At 36.6% G+C, this 15,247-nt stretch overlaps 1 protein-coding gene across 1 annotated transcript; it reads right to left on the bottom strand.

The window, feature by feature from the left end:
• Nucleotides 1-9,571: 9,571 nt before the first annotated feature.
• On the bottom strand, nt 9,572-10,351 carry LOC146954516 (uncharacterized). Its single transcript, XM_085744901.1, has 2 exons — nt 10,042-10,351; nt 9,572-9,945 (listed from the first exon to the last, which is right to left on the bottom strand). Exons 1-2 carry the CDS (start codon nt 10,349-10,351, stop codon nt 9,572-9,574), a joined length of 684 nt encoding a protein of 227 aa, XP_085601027.1.
• Nucleotides 10,352-15,247: the final 4,896 nt, after the last annotated feature.

The following is a 15,247-nucleotide window of genomic DNA, read 5'->3' as shown; positions in this document are numbered from 1 at the left end:
CTGTCTATCTACAAACTATTTTGATTAAACACTTTTTCAAAGATCACTTGTAGATCAAATTAAGATCTAGGTTGTTAAGGTGCTATAGGATATTGTAAGAATTGGTTTCTCTCAAGGATCTTGGTATAGCATCAAGGATTTAACGTAAAAGAAGATACTTTTCACCTGATCTAAAGATAATAGTGGGGGTTGTTTCTCAAAGCATCAAAGTTGAAGGGAATTGAAGCAAGATTCACTGTATTGAATATTTCTTGGACCAGAAGACCGAAAGAGTGCATGGAAGTTTGAGATTCAAAAACTTTAGAGGATCCTATTTCAAGAAGACTTTGGAGTGGTTAATTAGCATAGAAGGTTTACGATCGATTGGATTTGTAAATCGAATGAATCTTTGTAATATGTAATTATACAACATAATATAGGTTGACCGTAGAATTTCTCGTAGTAAGAGTGGATGTACACTATAGTGAGGACAATTGAGGGAACCACTATACACGAATGAATCTTTGTAACATGTAATTGTTCACTAGACCATCGACCCGTGTTATGCACAGGTCATATCGAAGGTAATATTTGACAGTAACATGTAACAAAATAGTTTAGTTGAATGTCATATTTGTTCTAATTAAATTCATAATATTAATTATCATAGACATTGGTATTGTACCATATCATATTATGTCTATGACATCGACCTTGATATTGTAACATGATATTGACCCGACACAGATTTTGATCTTTTAATTGGAATGAACAATAGATGCGATTATCATTGAAATTAGGAACATAATTTGACTAACATAATAGCGAGACGGATTAAGCTTTATTAATAAGCAGAGAAATTAGGGTAAATTTCGGGCAAAATATTGCTTTCGGATTAACTTTAAGTAATAAGAGATAAGAGATAATAGAAGAGATAGGGTTAATATAGTAAAATTAACAGAGAAATTAGAGTAAATCTAGGGCAAAATATTGCTTACGGGTTAACTTTAAGTAATAAGAGATAATAGAAGAGATAGGGTTAATATAGTAAAATTAAGCAGAGAAATTAGGGTAAATCTAGGGAAAAATATTGCTCACGGCTTAAATTTAAGTAATAAGAGATAAGAGATAATAGAAGAGATAAGGTTAATATAGTAAAATTAAGCAGAGAAATTAGGGTAAATCTAGGACAAAATATTACTTACGGGTTAACTTTAAGTAATAAGAGATAAGAGATAATAGAAGAGATAGTATTAATATAGTAAAATTAAGCAGAGAAATTAGGGTAAATCTAGGGCAAAATATTGCTTACGGGCTAACTTTAAGTAATAAGAGATAATAGAAGAGATATGGTTAATATAGTAAAATTAAGTAGAGAAATTAGGGTAAATCTAGGATAAAATATTGCTTACGGCTTAACCTTAAGTAATAAGAGATAATAGAAGAGATAAGTTAATATAGTAAAATTTAGTAAAATTAAGCAGATAAATTAAAGTAAATCTAGGGCAAAATATTGCTTACGGTTAACTTTAAGTAATAAGAAATTTGGTCAATTATTATATGTTCTAAGCGATTGAAAAAATTTTAAATCTAATTTTCTAGGAATCTTTTGTAAACTAGTTTGATAAGCCAATCACTTTTCATATTTAAAATTAGCTTGTCTATATTTTCATCATAGATCAAATCTTATCGTCTCTTTGTTAGTATATTAATTGTTGAAGTTTAGGTTTGATTTGAGGTTGCCTATGACATTGTAATTGATTTGTGTATTAAGTTTGATTGTTCTATAATAATTCAATTGTGAATATCCTGTTCAACATTTAATTAGTATAAATTCATATTGTTTAATTAGTATTATCCTTATTGCAATTGCACCGTTTCAATAGTCAATGGATTTCATGAAAAGTTTTTCAAACCACGTTTCCGCGCAAAGTTTTTAAAGAGTGAATCTAATTACCACAAATCATAAATCATAAAAAAAACTAGAAAAGAAGCCAATAAATCAAAAACATAGAATATAAAAATTCAGAAAAATCTTTACAAAAGAGGAATTGCTTGTTTGAAATCCTTCTTGTAAACTTCATTGAATGTCCCCCTCCATCTGAATTTGAAGCTCCATCTTCCGCAAATCCTCCGATGATAATTTTCATTGAATTAGGTTAATCTACAACATTCCAAATTAGAAAGAAAAAAAAAAATCATCTGAGATATGAGAAGATGAAAAAGCGAAATTCAAAGAACAAATATAAATGGGTTGCACAAAATAACATCCTAAATTAAAATTATGCAAAAACTATCTATAACACATGCCAAGCACGACATAAAAAATATAGTCATGTTAAGTATCTAGTTTTAAAAAATCTCAAGCTATAAAAATAAAAACTAAGAGAAACAAACTCTACATAGAACACTCAAACTTTTACAAAATGTACCTACATCAGAGTAAGCTTTGGAAATGTCTCTTATTAATTACTTCTTGAATGATGTAGAGTTGGAGGATATGCAACTTTTGAGGCGGAAGTATACTTTGTATCATCCAAATGGGCGGTCTATGAGCAGTATTGATAGAGCTCTCGTTTTGGCGAAGTGGGGTGAGAATTGGGGAAGTATGGAACTTTGGGTTTGTCCGAGGGATGTATCGGATCATTGTCCATCCATTTTAAAAATTTATGGTTGTGATTGGGGGCCAAAACCCTTTATATTTAATAACCATTGGCTTGATAACCGGAACTGGCTTGAATGGTTTAATGGGTTTAGTGTTGCATTCAAAAATGAAGGGGTTGAAGAATGTGATTAGAGAGTGGAATAAGGTGGAGCATGGGGACTTGGAGACAAAATTTTCAAAGCTAAAGCAAGTTAGTGGTGCGGTGGGAGTATGTCTATCCTTGTAAATGGGAGCCTAACAGAGGAAATAATCATTCAACGTTGTTTGAAACAAGGCAATCCTTTGGCACCATTCCTTTTCCTTCTCGTTGTGGAAGGTTTTAGTGGGTTGATGTCGAATTCGGTAAATCCTGACCTTTGGTGTAAATAATCCATCGGAGTTTATGGGAATGACGTGTAATTTCTTGAATTGTAGTGAAAGATCCATTCCTTTTAATTATTTGGGCCTTGCGGCAGGTGACAATCCGCGGAAGAAGACAACTTGGGAACCTTTGTTTGAGCATTTAAAAAGTAATCTAATGTCTTCGGGGAGTAGATATATTAGTTTGGAAGGTAGATTTGTCCTTTTAAATTCGGTTTTGAACTCGGTCCCTATTATTTATCTCTCTTTTTTGAAGTTGCTGGTTTGTGTGTTGAAGTTAATAGTGAGACTCCAAAGGAATTTTATTTGGGGTGGTGTGAGAGGTGGTAGGAAGACTTGTTGGGTGAGATGGAGGATTGTGTGCCAACCAAGACTCAAAGGATGTTTAAGTGTTAGAGACGTAAAATTGATCCTTATCGAGAAATATTGTCTGAAGATGAGTGGTAGTGTTGACATCAACGGAGGTGTTGCCTATATTTGCGTCAACTTGGTGGAAGGATTTTGTCTTCTTGGATAATCTGAGTGGGGTTAATTGGTTTAAGAGGGAGGTGGTCCTTAAGGTGGGAAATATTTTGGGTATGATATTTCGGACTAATACGTCGATGGGTACATAACATCTTTGTTGTACTTTTCCACGTGTATTCGCCCTTTCTAATTGAAAGGAGATGTTGGTTGGAGAGCTGAGCACACGGAAAGAGGGGCAGAGTTTGTGGTCATTATCGGTGGAGAGTGTTGTTCTTGTGGAAAGAGGAATTAGTTACAAATTTGTTGGCGTTGGTGGATGGTTTCCAGGGGTCGATTGAGGATGATTGTTGAAGGGGGTTACCAAAGGATGGGGGGATTCTTGGTAAATTCTTGTTATACATTATTGGAGAGTCTTTGTTTATTAGATGAAAGGGTGAATCATGAGGAGGAAGTGGTTTTAGAGCACCTTTGAAAAAGTCAGGCGTCGTCTAAGGTGGTGACCTTTTCTTGGACAGTGTTTCTTGATAGAGCTCAGAGTCTTTGTTTCTTGATAGGATGCTTCATCGAATTGTGTTTTTTGTGGAAGTGTTGAAGATTCGGCAACCCATCTTTTACTCCATTTTGAGGTGGTTTCTAGAATTTGGATTAAGGTGATGGCTTGGATACAAATGAGAATTTCATTACTCCCTCTAATCTTTTTGTGCATTTGGATTGTTGGACAAATGAGTTGAGGAATAAGAAAATTAGTTAGGGTATGTGGTTAATTTGGCATGCCGCAATTTGGTAGATTTGGTAGGAGCGAAATGATAGAGTCTTTAACAGTTGTGTTAAGGAGGTGGATGAGACTGTGGAGAGCATTAAGGTCCTATCGCAGTGTTGTTTAAGCCGCATTATAACATTCTTGTAATATGAGTGGCATTGAAACCTGAGGGATTTCCTTTCTAGGTAGTGGCCGGCATCTTTGGTTTGTTGTGTTTTTTGGGGTCTGTGGTGTTTCTTCTGTTATGTTTCCACTGGTGTTTTGGGGAGCCTCTTCGCTTTTACAGTTGAGTGTTGTGGTTGCCTTGATGTTTTAGTTTAACTTGTATCGTATTTTTCGGCTAGACTCATCTTGAGCAGGCTGTGATAAATAAAGTGTTTTAGCTGTTAAAAAAAAAGACAATCCTCGGTACTACGACTAACGCTCGCGTTACAGCGTTGAACACAACAACACTGCCTCTGCCTCCTCCGCATTTGGAGGACGTTCCTCCTCCGCCTTAGCGTCCCTCTTGGTCCTTCGTTTGGTGCGGAGAATATTGCTCCAAGGAAGATCCGACCTCGGTCTTTTTCACCTGCGCCGTCGTTGTTCGCGTATATCCGATCTCTATCGGTGGTGTTCCGCGCCCAAAGTCTTCGTTTTGCGCGACTGACGCTCGCGCTGTAAGCTTGTTGAACACGACGACGCTTCCTCCACCTCCTCTGCATTTGGAAGACGTTCCTCCTCCTCCGCCGCCTGAGATGAACGAGGTCCTAGCGATCCTAGTGAACTTGCTCCGTCAGCAGAACGACAGACTTGAGCGCGTGGAGAAAATCAGGAAAGGATTCCGATGATAGTAGCCACGCAAATCAAAGAAGCTCGACGAAGCGAACACTGTACAAAGCCATTGGCAGTGGATGGTGCTACCTCTGTACCAGTGAACCATCGTACAACAACTTTTAAGAATATCAAGTTGACATTTAGCAAAATACACACCATTCACACGTGACTATAATAGAAGCACATCAATGAATATCACATCTTTAAATAGTTACACATCTTTAACTAACACATATTTAAATTATACATCTTCAAATATACTTGCAGTTATGTATGTAATGTCCCTAACTCAACTCTATATTCATGTGGTACCAAGGTTCGGAAGTCATAGTTATTTTACTGATCATTCCTCAACTACAAATCAAAGGCAATATCAATGGCATGAGTGCATGAATGCAATTAAAACAAGGGTAGTGTTAACTTGTGCCCTCAGGGCACATGTTAAGAATCTAAAAATGGAATTAAATAATAAATTTTGTCTTGAAAAGATAAGATTTCAAATTTCAAGAATATTGAATGCACAATTTCCAACAACATATTTCTATCTTTGGCTTCTTAACTTGTGCCTTGAGGACACAAGATAACATTTCCCTTAAAACAATGACCACATCTAACAACAACATAACAACGGATAACAACGAGAAAGCAACGACTAAACAATGGCTTGGCACGACTAAGCAACGGCAAAACAACGACTAAACAACGACCAAAATATCACTACAAATAATATTTAACTCACGAATAGAATCACCGTAAACAATATTTATCTCACCAATGAGCAAGATACTGTATAATAATAATTACCTCACCAACCAACAACACACCATATAAAAATAATGAGTAGTGATATATGTACAACAATTTGTGACAACTTTCATTTTCTCTCTTCTTATTGGTCTAAAACAATAGAAAGAGAAAAAGGAAGAGAAAGAATAAAAATATAATGTGAGTATGAGAGAGAAAATTGTCAAAAAGTTGTAATAAAATGGTTGTACAGGAACCGTATAAGCTTAATTAAGCTTGCAAAAGACATGGACTTGTTCCACACATTTCATAAATATATATATATATATATATATATATATATATATATATATATGAGTCGGGATCCGTTGACACCAGGTGTCAACGGATTGGTTGACACCAAATCCTATCCTTCCATTTTTGTTAATCCAAAGGTTAATATTTTATATAACTATATTTTACATATAACTATATTTTATATATATATGTCCCACACATTTCATATAACTATATTTTACAAGAACCGTATAAGCAATGACACTACTTATATATTAGTATAAGCAATTGGCATAGGAACCGTACATATATGAAATAAACAAGGACACTACTTATAAATATGTATAAATATGTATAAGGATATAGTATAGGGCATAATTTAGACTGGAGTACGACATTACGTTGCCTCCCGTTTTTCTTTTTCTTTTTTTTTTCTTTTAACAATAAATTAATAACTACAAAGGATTTAAAAATAACCACAAGAATATAAAAATTTTGAATGATCGCACAAGATTATTAATAATCAACGAAAGTTGCAAAGAAACATAGTTCACCTTTCCATTCGTCCATCGAATTAAAATTGCTTATTGATATTGACTAAATAACCAATTATTATACCTTAAACTATCTTCAACTGGATCAAGGTCAACACGGATGGAGCTGCTACAAAGAACCCTATCAATGCTTCTGCAGGTGGTGGTATTTTCAGAAACAAGGAAGGTATTTGCTTAGGCTGCTTTGCTCAAAATGTATGAAACACTAATGCATTCAATGCAGAACTGATGGCTGCAATTCTGGCTATGGAAACAGCTTTTCAAAAAGGATACACCCACTTATGGCTTGAAACTGATTCTCAATTGGTTTGCTTAGCTTTGAAGTCATCTTCCTGTGTTCCTTGGATTTTAAAAAATAGATGGAATAATTGTTTAGCTTTTGTTAGAAGCATCAATTTCACTTTCTCACATATTTATAGGGAAGGAAATTCTTGTGCTGATGGTATGGCCAATATGGGTCTTCATTCCCTGTTAATGATTTTGCTTGGTTTGATGCTATTCCTGAGGTTATCAGGGGAGAGTACACTAGGAATAGGATGGGTTTACCTAATTTTAGGTTTGTACATTTCTAAAAAGGTCTTGGCCTAGTCCCCCTTTTCTTTTTTGTACTCTTTTTTTTTTGTTTTAATATATTTGGGTTGTTGCTCAAAAAAAAATACCTTAAAACATCAATTATACTTCTAATTCCATGGATTTTTACTCACTTTTCCTTATTTATTCAAAACACAACATAACCATATATCAATCATGAATTTAGCACATGAAAATAATGAATTCAGAGACAATAATATACCTAAAATCACAGCAGTAAATTAGAGCGCGAATTTAACTTGAATTCATTAAAAGAACATGAAAAACAATGGAAAACAAAACTCTTCACTGCCCATATGTTCATACAACTCTTATGGTGGATAGAGATTTCCCTTACCTCTAGCTCTTATGGTGAATACTAAAATTCTTACAATTAAATACTACCCATATGTTCATACAGCTCTTATGTTTTTTTATTTTTTGAGGGAATAAAGCTTAAAGCATATCATTAATCAAAATGTGTTCAATACAATATGGTATTTCATACAAAACATGGAAACTAGCTGATAATGTGGCCTCCTTAGCTAAAGCGTGGGCTGCCTCATTTGCTTGTCTCCGTACAAACTCCACCTTAGAGTTTTCATAAAAATTCCTAAAAAGAGATCGACAACTTTGAACGATATCTCCGAATTCAGTCCCGTCATGTTTTGTCAATAAAAAATTATCAACAACCTTCTTCGCATCCAACTCAAAGTCTATTGGGCCAGATTAAGCTCATGAACCCATTCTAAAGCCGAAAGTAAACCAAGTGCTTCTCCTATATGAACTTCACATAACGGACTAATCCAATCTGTTATAGCTAAGACAAAAGCTCCTGTGTCATCTCTTAAACATATACCTATTAATTCCTACCTTGTTCAAATGCCTGGAAAAGGAAGCGTCAATATTGCATTTATATCTACCTTCAGCTGGCTTCTTCCACTTTGAGTTATCAATAATGTTTGGCATTCTTAAAGGTTGTTGCTGGTATGGTTTAGCTGCTCTCCAATCTTGTAACAGAGTTTTTGCCCGTTCCAAAACAAACATATGTGCATCAGCCACATCATTCCATATCTTGTTATTCCGTTGCTTCCAAATACTCCAAATAATACAGCAGAACAGTGTTGCATCATCGCTATTTAACAGATGCAGCAGCTGGAAAATAATACCAGCACTATCATGGCCCTGAGATATCACATTATTAATGGTAGCAGATGACTCACACATGCTCCAGATGTAGCAGCTGCCTGGACAGCGAAAGAAAAGATGAAGGTTGTCTTCTTCCATCAGATTACACAAAGCACATACCTTTGCACAATTAACCCCTTTATTCTCAAGACGCATACGCGTTGGTAGAGTGTTTCGGCAAAGACGCCATATGAGATTCTTGACCTTTGGCGGAATTTTGAGCTTCCAAATCAAATCCCAGGAACCATGTGCCTTAAAATGATCAACATCAAATAATTCATGCATACACATACGATATGCACTACGAACAGGATACTCACCATTGTTTTCCTTTGTCCAAACTAGCCTATCATCATGAACCGAGGGATATAGAGGTGTGTTGACAACCTGATTCACAATATACTCGTCAAAAATTGAAAGTAAGAAAGGAACATTCCAAGCTTTTTCCTCCGGAAGAATACAATCTGAAACTCTGAGATTATCAATAGGAGTTAGACCTTGATTTTGTAAAGTAAGCTAACCATTGCCAGCAATCCAGTTATTGTTCCATATCGGAATAAGTGACCCGTCACCAATTTTCCACCTGCTTCCCGCCTTAAGGATGAATTTAGCATTGCAGATACTCCTCCAAACATAAATTGGCTTGTGCCCCAAAGTAGCTTCAAAAAAATTACTATTTGGAAAATATCCTGCTTTGAACATTCTTGCAATAAGCGTATCAGGATTAGTCAAAATTCTCCATCCTTGCTTACCTAGCATAGCAAGATTAAAAGTCCCTAAGCTCTTGAATCCCATACCTCCATCTTTTTTGTGCATAGATAACCTGTCCCATGACATCCAATGAATACCTTTACTTTGAGCTTCTGAGTGACCCCACCAGAAAGAATTCATCATCTTTTCAATCTCGTCACAAAGAGAAGACGGTAGTGTGAAAAGACTCATAAAATATGTGGGAATGGATTGTAATACTAAATTTGATTAAAACTTCGCGCCCTACTTTGAGTCATACGGCTCCTCAATTCATTAAATTGATGAATATTATCGCTATCCACCTGGCTCCTCATTCTGTCAATGTTCTTATGACAAATATCAATTTCAAGCTTCAAATTATGAAAATTATTTTTACTCCAATCAGTGAGATCAGAAGCACAAAATTCCAATTTTTCCACTAATCGGACAAGCTCCATAAGAATTTCACTTGTCTTTGACGAAGATGCCAGCTAACCAAGCATTCTCGAATTTAAACCGAGGTGCAAATCTTCTGTTGTTGGGCTGCGCTGCACAAGAGAGCATAATTGCATAATGATCCGAGGAAGGTGCTGGTAGATTATCTAGTACTGCATTAGGAAACAAAACCTGCCAATTGTTAGTGGCAAGAGCGCGGTCAAGGCGTTCCTCAACTGCTCTAGTTGTACCTAGACTTTTAAACCATGTAGAGAGATACCCTTCAGTATGTATATCAGCCAAACCAGAGTCACACACAGCATTTCTGAAACCATTGATAAGCCAATTAGCCCTGTCATTGTTACCTTTCTTTTCATGAGGAGAAAGGATATCATTGAAATCCCCTAAAATGCACCATGGTAAATTTGAAACATTAGCCAACTGTCTCAAAAAATTCCAAGCCTCCCTTCTTCAACCATTGTTCGAAAAACCATAATAACCGGTAAGTCTCCATGTGCCTTTATCATTTTCAACTATTTCAGCATCAATATGATTAAAAGAATAATTAGAGATTGAGCAATTAACCGAAGAATTCCAATATAAGACAAGACCACCGCTTCGCCCTTGTTTATTCACAGTAAAACAACAATCAAAACCCAAGACATATTTTAACTCCTCTGTTTTATTACTTGTAGAAATAGTTTCACAAAGGAAGAGAATATCCAGTTTATAAACACGGACAATGTATTTTAAACTAGGAACTGTACGAGGACTACCTAAACCTTTACAGTTCCAACTAATGATTTTCATGGCTGCTGGCGGGGATGATTTTCAGCCTCCGCCGTTACAATATTATCAGAAAATAAAGGGTTGTTTTGAACCGAGAGAAAATTGCCTCCAGCACTAGCACCTTCACAATATGTGTCAACAAGCATCTGCATATTTTCCTGCTCAACTGCACCTTCAGAATTCCCTGTACCACGTGTAGACATGTTTGGTCTTGTTCTCTTTTTAATTGATGGCCCGTCTTCCATTTTTCCTTTACCTTTATCACCATGTGGGACCTCCATCACTTGAGAATTGTTGACAGCATGTACACCTTCCCTTATAACAAGTGGCCCTGCTATGAGGGGTCTAGTGGGAACTGGTTTGTTCTTTTTCTTATTACACACAACTAGGCCCACCTCAGAAGTTTCACCTATGAAAACTTTGTTAACTTGTTTGGCCCCACCAGTGTTTACAAAAGGCATCCCCAACACTTGGTTACACCCAATCAACATTAACATGTCATTACTAGATGTCCTACCTTTGCAAGCATCTCCCAACATCAATTGAGTTGTCTGTTCACCAGCAGCATTTGAATTAACAGAATTGTTACCTGCAGCAGCATTGTTATCATTTCTGGCCTCTCCATTCCTTGCACCTAAGCCACTCACCAACATCATAATAGTCCTATGATTTTCTATATTTGTTTCATTCAACTCAAAAGGGATCCATTGACCTTCGCCTCCTCCATTGTGACCGATTATAGTAACTACCATCCTCTGAAAAGTGAAGTAACCTCCACGTAGAACTTTAACTCTACCAAACAAAGCATGCTCACTTGAATGACTCATTACAACAACATTAGATGGGTTGTTGTCAGCACCACCTCTACCACCGCCCAATCATCCTCTACCACCATCAAGCCCACCACGCCTAGCTGAGCGGCCACCCCTAAGCCACATGTTCACCGTGACTCCACCACCAATTGTACATCCACCCGAATTCAAAAATTTCCCCCATCCTTTAGTCTCTTCAATATAGCCAGGCTCCAACCTTTTAGGACAGAAGTTATCAGTGTGTCCCATAATGCCACAAATATAGCAAAAGACATCGAGCCTTTCATATTTGAAATGGACATGCACGGCATTACAATCTTCTTTTTCAAAAATCATACTGCGCTTCAGGTGCTCATTGACATTAAGAGCAACCCGAATTTGCATAAACATCCGCATCGGACCATAGTAGTTAGTCTCATCATATTTGACATATCATCCAATATGACAGCCGAGTAATATACCCACATACTCGTTCATGTAACCATGGGGAAGGTTGAAATCTTGAACCCACACTTCCACATCATCAAGGACAACATCAGCAATAGCCTCACCTATGGCCATTTTCTTAAGCACCAGCAAGTACTCATCAAAAGTCCAAGGACCATTTTGAAGGATTCTTTCCATGTCCCATTCATGGTAGAACTGGAACAGGAACTTGCTCTCATCAGCTTGGGTGATTGTAACTCCTTGACCAGGACACCAAATCGACGGGAGCCGATCCTCCATGATTTGAAAATGTACTAGCTTGTCAGTCAACAGAGTACCCACCACACACAATTCCAGCAAAGCTTCATGAGATATTTCAGAGGACCCAGCAGATGAAGCATTTGGTGAGCCATTGATACCAATATTGAAATTTTCCATTGGTTTTATTTGGTAATGCACGCAAACAGTAAGGATAAGAATTGAGAGGGATTGTAATTGCATTAGTTGTTGGTGATAGAAAAATCTCTGCCTCAATCTCTTTAAATAGTTTCTCAAAGCAAAAAATAATTCCCATGGAATCTCCATCGTATCTCCCTACATTCAACATTATTAAAACCAAAACAGAAGACCAATACCAATTATTAAGACAACGCCCCTCAATTAAGGAATCACATAACCATGTACCTCCTTCATTGACCTTCTGAGTAAAATTATCATAGCAAATCTTCCCCCAAATTCCATACACGTACACCTCAATCGGACTTCTCTGATTGACCTTAATCCCATAATAAAGATCCAAGATCCTCCACCTGATATCTTCAAATGCAAAGATCGCAGCTTTCCAAAAATAAAGCTTCCAAATAGAACCACGTTTTCCTTCAATCATTTTTGTCAATAGACCAAATCTTCACCCATAACTACAAGAGATAGATAAGATCTAGAACATTTCAAACAAAATCTCCCAAATACCAATTCACCAGAGGAAATATAGAAACCCCCAACAAACACAAGCAAAAGTCAATGAAACAAAAATGATCAAATTAATTCAAGCAATTAATCGCATCGACAAAACAAACACTCACTAAGGATCAATCGAACTATGGAAGGGATAAGCCTAGGAGCGACAAAAATTTTAGAGAGAATTTTTAGAGAGAGAAAATGACTACTTGTACAGCTCTTATGTTTAGAGACTATTATTTTCCTCTCATCATTTAATTACTAAATCGATTAATCTACCCCATTACTCATTAAATACGAAAAATTTAACCAACAATATCAAACAAATCAATACTAATAATAATAATAATAAATTAATAGTAAAAATTGGGGTGTTACACCTAAGGGCTAGCCACCCCATGGTAGAGTCTTGTCCCCTAAATACCCTCTAAATGGGGGACTAAACCTTTGTCGGTCATGTTCCCCCGAGCGGAAAAGAAAGCTCAATTCAAAGAAAGATATAACGCGGCATGAAACAAAATGCAAACGCGGGCACCAAACGACCTCAGCGCGGCATGAAACAAAATGCGAACACGGAAGGTAACAACGTGCAAGTAAAACAATGCTACACAACCAAATCAGACGACGAAAACCTCAACAAGTAATAAACACAAAGTCCTCTTTTCATTAAAACATTCAAATCATTACAAAAGGGGTCGTCACTGCGGAATTTACATAAACAAATCAAGCAAGGCAAATGACTGTGCCGATCAAGGCACGTTTCACTCCAGTTAATTATGATCTAAACCAAAGGATAAGGGATATGCCTAACCATGGACAAGCATAATTGTTAACATTAAGAACAAATCAGGCGACACAAAACTTGCGAAGAGGAAGCTTGATGTTGCCAAACTAAATGATTCGGGATACTAGACGAAGGCTTCGTGAAATCCTGGTCTTTATCACAACATCGAAAAGTTTCGACCTCGACTATAAGCCCATGTTCTTCCTTAATCTTGGCAAGTTTCTTAACCAACCTAGTTTTCTCATCCCCAACATGTGTCTCCGTATCAAGTGCATGTAGCCAAACTTCTATGATAACATTCACCAAGGTTAGCACATTGATAACCACTAAGAAGTGGAAAACCATTTTATGACAAATCCATCAGATTCCCATAATTCACAGAACAAACACCCATCTTTCCCTTTTTTACCCATACAGAACAAAAGGAAAGAAGCAAAAAGAGAGGAGAACAAGCAGTAAAAAATTAAGGAGAACAAGCAACAAGCTAATTATCCGTTGATATAAGCTATTGGGACGACATTTTTGCTGTTGGTATAAGCATAGTATAATAGACGGCAGCAGGTGTCCAGTGGTATAGGTTTTATGACCTATACCAACAGTTTTTTGGACCTTTACCGACGGTTTCTTCCATTGCTAAATGGCACTTGTAGTGAGTGAAGAAAATAAAAAGTTTATGCTCTTTAAATAGGCTCTGAACCGATCGAACCACCACTGCGGATGAAGGGAAACCTGAAGGTTGAGATCTAATGGCTGGAAAACAACCTCAAGCTACGAAACATACTCAAGTAGCATGCACGTGAGACACTTCCCCCAATGCGTGTATGACTTACGGAGCTAACACGTGGAAAGCAAACTAAACAGCCATCGCATCCAAAACGTTTCATTTCGAAGCATTAAGTATCGACTACTCCCACTCACTGATCCAAAGCGTTGTCATCTTTAGTACACGATGACAATAGAATTTTCCCAAAACTCTTGAGAGCGCTCGAAGTTTGAGAGCACTTGAACATAACACTTTACATGATTAAACCATGCACCATAAACGCATCAAAGGCTTAGGGGGCAACTGTTCTAAACCGGCCAGAAGGCCAGATTAGGGCGCATCTCCTGAATAAACACGCCAATACCAGTACACCTTACTCCATTTGAGCACGCCTCCGGGCATTAGCTACCGTACACGTGTTCTCTAACCGCCTCTTAATCACACGCTGCATCTCGCGGAGGCAGTTATTCTCACACACGCCAATATAAGGATGAGTTAGCTTCACCCTCAAGGTATGATTCACTTTTCTTACACTTTTTATACACTATTTCTCAATTCTAATACTGACTTGAGTGTTAGAGTTTTAACGTGCTTACAGACACCTTTCGTTCCACAGCGAAGACTCATCACCACCGTACTGGAGCATCTTCCACCACCATTGCTTTCCATCAGTTCCTCATAGGACAGATCAATTACTATCCATTTTTTATTGTAAAACTTTTAATATTATTTTTATCCATGTTTTTGGTAAAACTATTAATTTCCTTAGCATATTTTTAAAAGTTGTTTGCTTTAAAAAAAATTCAAAAATAAATGTAAGTGATAGTGAGAAGTTATGGTTAATTGAGTTTTATTTCTATGGAAATGTTAAATTTTCATCCTTTAACATGTGAATAGAAAGTTAGAAATTCATGTGAAAAAACATTCATGCGAATAAAAGTTACTTGCAAAAAAAATTAAAACTTGAAACAAAACATTAGACTTAATGTTGAATTTCAAGTCTCACATTCTCAGGAACAATATTAGATTCCTTGAAACAAACACACTCGCAAAGTGTGCGGGTGCACACTCTCACTAAGATATAGAGATAGATCTGTCCCTGACAACACATACCGAAAGGGAGAAGAGTGTGAATGCAAAGTAATTTCATTTAAAAGCTAGTGGTATTTAAATAT

The sequence above is a fragment of the Medicago sativa genome, chromosome 1 (assembly GCF_051527215.1).
Source record: "Medicago sativa cultivar Bolivia chromosome 1, Bolivia_mono, whole genome shotgun sequence".
NCBI classification, from domain to species: Eukaryota; Viridiplantae; Streptophyta; class Magnoliopsida; order Fabales; family Fabaceae; genus Medicago; species Medicago sativa.
Note: the sequence above shows the minus strand (reverse complement) of the source record. Positions and strands in the feature narration are given on the sequence as shown.